Below are 7,416 nucleotides of genomic sequence, written 5' to 3'. Positions count from 1 at the left end.
GCTCTTCCAAAACATAATTGGACTACCTTTTAGAGACTTTATACAGCACTGATAAAGCATAAGACAACCTGACAGGTAAGAGGAAAGATCATAACTTTCAGTTCTGCTTACTTCCCCAAGCTTTCCAACTGTGACTTTCAGAAATTCTTCTGTGTACTTTGTGTCCTTTCACCTTACCCAGGCAGCCCCTACTGAACTTGAGAGAACTTTCTACGTATTTCCCAAACCACAGTCCTTCTGTACAGAGCTATATTAGACTCATTCTCCAGCCAGTAGTTAAAAAACAAATCATTGCTAAAACACTAAAAACACCTTACATGCCCTTGTGCATTTTTCTTACCAATTTGTACATTTAAATAACATCAGAAGTTGTCTTTTGCTAAAAATTTACCAAAATATTTTAAACACATAAAAATGTAAAAACCCAAACAAACAGAAAAACAAACTGAAAACAAAAACCCAGCAAACATTGCTTGTATAGGCATTGGTTAGAAGAGATTGCTGCACTAAGGAATATATTCAAAAAAGTTTTTCTTTCAGTTTCATTGGATTTAGTGTCATGAATTGAATGGTTAAGGACAATCACAGATCACAGAATGTGTTAGGTTGCAAGGGACAATGAAAATTATTGTGACCCTAACTTTTACGATGTAATAGATGAGCAGGAAATCTGAAATGCAATTAAAATAAAGCCTCTTTTTTTGTAATTGAAAGGTGACTGTACAAGCTTGTAACTAAAGAGGCAACTGAAATATGAAAAGAGAAGAATTTGAAGAGTCTGTAATGAATTGGACTTGAAGACATCTACCAAGTAATGGCTCCAGAGCCATTTTGGAAAGCTGGCACTAACTGAAATTTTGAATATAGCCCTTAGTTGTATCATATTTATTTAAAATTTAAAAGCTGCCCAGCATGTCACGAATGAAGTTTAGTTTGCAAGTCACCCACTGCCTAAGCGGGCAGTAATACTCAATATGAAACTGCTGAAACTCCGGTGTCTGGCGGATTTCGTGGAGAAAAGAGATTTGAAGGTCCGATTCCAAGAGAAGAAGTAGAAGAGGGAACACAAGCAACAAGAGTCCAAGGCCTACAAGCAGAAGTCTGGAGAAACTCTTCACAAAGGCATTTACTTCAATGTTGCCCATTAGAAAGTCGTAGCTCCATCTAAGTGCTCTCCGAGCTTCTTTCAGTTCTTCCTCCTCCGCAATTAAAAATGCATTTTCATCTGCTTCCAGTTCCTCAAATGAATCTGTATCATCTTTCTCATTCTCCACTCTTGGACAGGTATCAAAGAGCATGTCAATCTCATCATCAACAGGGGTGGGCAGCAAGCTGGCACTAGGACTGTATACCAGTTCGGAGATGGTTAAAGGTTCCTCTTTCATCTTCTCCTCCTGTTCAATGGCAAGATCAACATCCGCCCCAGTGTCCTTAACCGGGGAGCTCGAAGTCACAGGTACAGAAATTTCATCTTCCTTTGGCAGCTGGATACCTGGAAAAAAGGAGATAAAAATAGTGAACCTACATTTCTGCCTTCCTGGTGGCAAAACTCGACCTTCCAATAGTATCTAAGACAGGGGAAAAAGAAGGCTCTGCAATCATTTTGCATAGAGAAATAGACCATACACAACGGACAAAAACTGGTAAAGCTTTTAGAAAAGTTCCAGAGGAGGGCAACATCTTTTGCAACACTGTAATATACCGTAACTGCTTCACTTTGTCTGATGCAGCTACCACTAATAATGGTGCAATGCAAAACAGAAAACAGAACAGCCCATTTTCCACTGGCATTCAGACTTCTGATAAAAATGAATACTTAGAACATATGTGGATTGGTGTTATTTGGTGTCCAATAATAATGATATCAGCAATAACGTGCCATCTTTATTTCTTTGAGACAAATGAAGAGAAAGTGGTAAAATAATGGCTGGGGCTGGGAATTTTTAATAGAGCATGACATTAAAAAGAAACAATAGGTTGTCATGGTATTAACAGCACTGAGGCTAATCCAAATGCAACATATAGATAAGGATACAGCATGTAAAACCAAAACAAAGTTACATGACTTGTCCAACCAGTAACTCCAGAAATTCACATCAAAGTACTGCTTATAATTCAAATTAGCCCAATTCTTTGGTTTCACTGAAAGATCTCTATAAAAGATCATGAACTAACATCATCAAAGATTCATTCCAGTTTTAGCGCAGTAAGGATTAAGGGTCAAAGTCTTTAAAACAATGTGGTATAAAAGAAAATGTACTATTACAGAAAAATGACTAATCAGAAAAGCAGCATAAATGCTGTGTTATTACACTAGACATATGATGGTTCTCACCCTTTAAAAAAGTGTTGGCAAATTCTATCAAAGTTTTCTATTAAACGATGTCAAACATATTGAAAAAATATTAACTAAACAAAAGGCCCACTACAGTCATTTTGAGATAAGGGAAATAAAGCATGATCTGAACCATGCCATAAGGAATAGATATATATATATGAGACTCTGTAAATATATGATACAGTACAAAAAATGAAAGAAAAATCCCGTCATAGAGATACCTACAATATAAGAAAATGCACAAATTAGATGCATTTTGGATCACACAATATTAAATAGTAATTCAACTATAATTGACCAAAATTCTGCCCTTTTCACATTTTTTCTTGAAAATATATCTTTTTTTTTTATATATATTATTAGCCCTAAGAACTGTATATAGCATTCACCATACTGAAATTATTAACTTTGTTTCTGAAACCTACTTCCCTTCTATTTGGCTGGATAACAAAAGAATATGCTTACATCTTTGGCTACTGGTCGCTGAATGAGTAGTAGGCATAACTACACTACAGTCAAGTTGGTGATACTTACCCTAAACTTTCTCAATGTTACAAATTTTACATTTCTTGAATGGCAAGATCTTACAATCTCTATTTTCAATTTCTTTTTGTTTTCCTCCTTTTATATCTACCATGACTACTATGCTCAAGACAGGACATATCCACAAAAATCTTATAACTGATACCAGATTTGTCCACCATCAAGTCACTTAGCAGTAGACCTACCTTGAGCCAGTCACAGGCACATGATCATACTTCTACCAGAGCCCCAAATACGTAGTATTTGCAGACAAATCTGCCAACTTTTTAAATTAAATTTAGCAAGCAGAGCAGTATTTTGCAAGATGAGGCTGCTGTGCTAGGAATCTTAAAGCTTGTTACGACAATTCCTCATGGAAATAACTGCCTTACTATGCCGCTGTATTCCAGAGTGCCTTTCAGTTACCACAAAACCCTCCACTCAGCTTCTGCAGCTCTGTTAGCATGTTCGCCACACAACAGAAAGGATAGGTAAACTACTTGCTAAATCATCCTAGGTTACAGACTTCCCAAAAACTGAGTGAGCAATGGCTTGTTCGTACCTAGTAACTAAAATTATACTGAACCTAATAGCAGTTGGGATGAAATGCCAATAAATGCAAAACAAAAAAACCTACTGCAAAGGTTCTAAAAGATTAAGAACTGACAGAAAATATGCACTTTAAACTTTATATTAAATCACTCCCTGAACATGATAGGTTGCTCCTTACCTAACAAGACAACTTCCTGAATCCCCTTCCTAGTCTCTGCTTTTGTGTGTCATGCTATATTCATTACAGAAAAATTCTTCATTACAGAACTCCTCCTGCGGAGTGCATTAGCTATTAAAATTTATTTCACCATTTAAGTCTTGAAAATGTCCCAGACAGATCTCTCCCCCCATAATTTGTTCTCTTTTCCTGCTCCCTAAGAGATACACTGGCCATGCCTCCAGGTGAATTCTCACATTGTGGCTAAATCAACCAAGAAGACCATTTCTGCTTGTTCTCATTTCATCTCTGAGCAAGTTAGCTTGTAAAGCTAACCCGGGAAAATATAATTTTTCTTCCTGCGTTAGTTCTCTGATAGTTTTCTTTCCTGAACTGGGTTGTCAGATATTCTCATGAGCACAGCACATGAAAGAGAGTGGAAAGGAGTGCTCCTTTCACCAGCACCTAGCCAGAAGATCTGCACAGGTGAAATGAAATTTTGTCCTCAGTATAGAAAATGTAGATGTCTCCTCATTAGCTTAAGCTGACTGCCTAGAAAATAATTCCTTACCTCAACTACTCTGTTCTCTCGCATCAGAGCCATTTTAGAAATTCATCACATTTCAGAAACACGTTTTGTGCTGGAACTTACTGTCTACACCAGTCTTTGCATTAACGAATATACTTGATGCCACAGTCATCAAGACAAGGATATAAACTGACTTAAACTCCACACTACAGTATACAAACACTGAAAGGTGAGAACAGATTTGGGGTGATCTTTCCCCTAAGAATACTGTAACAGCAGGTAATGCTGGATGATCAGGCCATACTCTGAGTCATTTGGGAGTGCACTCACGATATCCTAAAATATAAACCCCAAAACTTTTCAACTGTGGAGTCCAACATTAAGCATCTACAGATATCTTTAGATACACAGGTACTACATTTTGATTTTCAAATGTGCTTTTCACCTTCTCTTAATAGGAGCAAAATGTAAGTTGAGCCACTTCCTTAGGCACCTCCATATGGATTAAAGGACCTAATTTTAACCTGCCAAATTTGAGACTCTTGGCCATAGGCCTCTCTATACCTGCTCAGATGCAAGGTCAGTAACATATCTTCATCATATTTCTCATAATAGAGAGGACAGCTGCAGCTACTGCAAAGAAAGGTCACCCCATTTTATGATTCTTTAGCCTTCTCTCCTTCCTGAGAGTAAATTCCTGCATGCATACCATACATAGTGAACAAAAAAGACCATACTAACTTTCACTGAAACTGCATTTTTTCTCAAGTTACTGGCAAACCTCTAACTTTATGATTAACCTGTAGATAAAAGGCAGCAGAGGAAGCTTTTCAGATCAGGATTTTCTGAAGTGGCTGTATTAAAACTGGAATGTACCGCAGTTCCGAAGCATACACCAACTTTACAGTCCACCATTTAGTTTGAGCAAATAACAAGAATTTTCAGCTGCTTTACATGTTGTTAAAACATATTACATCATCAAAGTAACTGCATTTTACAACAGCCAAATATAAGTGCAAATAAATATTGTTTTAATACAAAAAAAATCGATCGGGCATTAAATACTGCTGTTGCAAGTCCATTTGATACTTAAAAAATTAAATATATAAAGCTTCTTTTCTTTCTTTCATAGTCCCTACACTACCACAATATTTCTCACGTCAAGGACTGAGGAAGTAATTAGCTATTAACCACGGTCAATGCAAGCCCACAATGATCCAGTCATATTGTAACACAGAAGTAAGTATGTTGGGTCACTCAGATCTTGATGGTGTAGGAAGACACAAGTGTAACAGCATTATGGCATGTGTCACTTACAATGCTTATGCAGGCATAAGAATATTGTATTAAAGCAGTGAAATTCAAAATAATTCTTCGGTACAATAAATACTCCAGTGACATAATTTTAAGAAAGGGGCAAGTCTTTCAAATTATTTATTTTTTGGATAGCCTGCAAGAGAGTTAGTTATCTAAAGCAATAAAATCAGAAGAGTTAAAGAAAATTTTAAAAAAAGAAAGAAAAATTTAAAAAAAATCCTTAAAATCTTCCAATGGAAAAAGAGAATAAAAGAGCTAAAGAAAATCCAAAGCCAATATTCTTTAATTACTCTACTACATTGCTACAAATCTTTTGCTCCTATTCATACATAATGATTATTTTGTTACTACCCTAACAAGGCTTTTATTTCATATATTTTTTGGCTAGATTTTTGAAAAGCCTACTGTTTCTTTATCAATTGTAACAATTTTTATCATGTTTATATTTAAAGGACCAATACTTGAGTATTAAATTACATTTGAGAAGAACAACTTCCTTCCACTCTTTATTTTATATTTTTATCAACAATTTACATTCCATAGATCAGAATCTTTTAACACATATTACTGGAATATCAAGTAAATAAGCTCCATTTTATTTCTTATATATCTACAGCAAAAAAATTCGCCACACTTTTCTGGCAACTGGACAAATTTTATGGGAGTCAGAGAGATCTCAATATGCTAGCCAAAATTCAGTACTTCCACCAAATACTGAGATTGCTTCAAACCTCTAATTTGCTACAGCAGATAGGAACATGAACAGCTGAATAAAACACGAATTTACAGTGGTCATCTGCTGTAAACACAAATGTGCAAGAGGCCTGGCATAAATGTTGTCAGCTGCTGCTTTTTCTAAGGGGTCCAAAACCAGCAGCTGAAGATTAGCAGGATGAAGAGCAGCTCTTAGTCTCACCACTCTTAAGAAACTGCAGATGCTGGAAATAAAGCACCCCAGAAAAATATGTATCCTCTGCTTATTAAAAAAATTCAGTTCAGACTGTCTGGTGGCTGGTAAGCTGCATGCAGCTTTACTTACAAGTCAAGGAAACACAATTACACATCTGTAAAGGTTTTGTGTAATGGAGAAAGGAACAAGTGTGAAGATTTCCATCTTTTAGACGGAGGACTGAAAAAATTAGACACGATCCAGAAAAAGCAGTGCTGGGAATACTTCATATAAACACATAAACGAGTAAGACCAGCCAGGCTGCAAATAGTACAGTTCCTTCCTATCCCTTTTACTACTTCCTCTAGAAATATTGCATATTCTGTTGCTTATTTTCAACATACGTAACATTTATTTGTACTATGAACTGAATGATCTTTTAGAGGGAAGGAGAGGGTGACTTTCTCAGATGACAGTGCACATGGATGTCACAAAGAAAATGCAGGAAAGGGAAACAGAACATAGAATTGCACCAAACCCAAATATTTCACTACACAAGATCTCTATCAAAGCAGGATCTGCATCACAGCCAGATATCCAGTCCTTAGAAGCAGGAGACCATAGATCCCTACCTTACATCCTGTGGCCAGAGAAGACACCTGTTGTAGCTTTGCAAGGAGAGTATATCAATGACAGTTCATAGCAAATCCTTTTTAGGCAGTGACCTGGCTTTCCTGCTGGCTCCTCCCATTTGTTTGAGTCTTACAGGAACTTCAGGAAGGGAGCAAAGCCCTGTCACAGTTGCCAGCTCACACCAGCTGCAAGCATTGTGACCCTGCAGCCTTACAACTCACCTCTCAAGTGTGTTGAGTGTCACCATGTTCAGTTAATATCACAGCTACAGCAGCCACCAGAGAACCCTGTCCTGCTTTCCACATGCCACAAAGGGCACCCAAAGTGCTGAGATAGTAGCAAAACAGAGCATGCAGCACAGCAGGTGCCCTGGGGTGCCTCTCTCCAGCCTCTCTCTGGCCTGGAAGGAGCCCAACCCAGCATTGCTGACATCCTTCCAGAACCAGGATTAAGCAGCAACAAGGCTGAGGGGGAGTAGC

At 37.3% G+C, this 7,416-nt stretch overlaps 1 protein-coding gene across 1 annotated transcript in view; it reads right to left on the bottom strand.

The window, feature by feature from the left end:
- Positions 1–804: 804 nt before the first annotated feature.
- The window catches only part of FRMD3 (FERM domain containing 3), an 8,474-nt gene continuing 1,862 nt past the window's right edge, over positions 805–7,416 (bottom strand). The window contains exon 2 of the mRNA XM_009873504.1: positions 805–1,492. Coding sequence (XP_009871806.1) covers positions 897–1,492 — 596 coding nt within the window. The 3' untranslated portion in view covers positions 805–896. The remainder of the gene's footprint in view (positions 1,493–7,416) is intronic.

The sequence above is a fragment of the Apaloderma vittatum genome, unplaced genomic scaffold (assembly GCF_000703405.1).
Source record: "Apaloderma vittatum isolate BGI_N311 unplaced genomic scaffold, ASM70340v1 scaffold20867, whole genome shotgun sequence".
Classification (NCBI taxonomy): Eukaryota; Metazoa; Chordata; class Aves; order Trogoniformes; family Trogonidae; genus Apaloderma; species Apaloderma vittatum.
The sequence above is the reverse complement of the archived record's forward strand: the minus strand, read 5'-3'. Positions and strand labels throughout refer to the sequence as shown.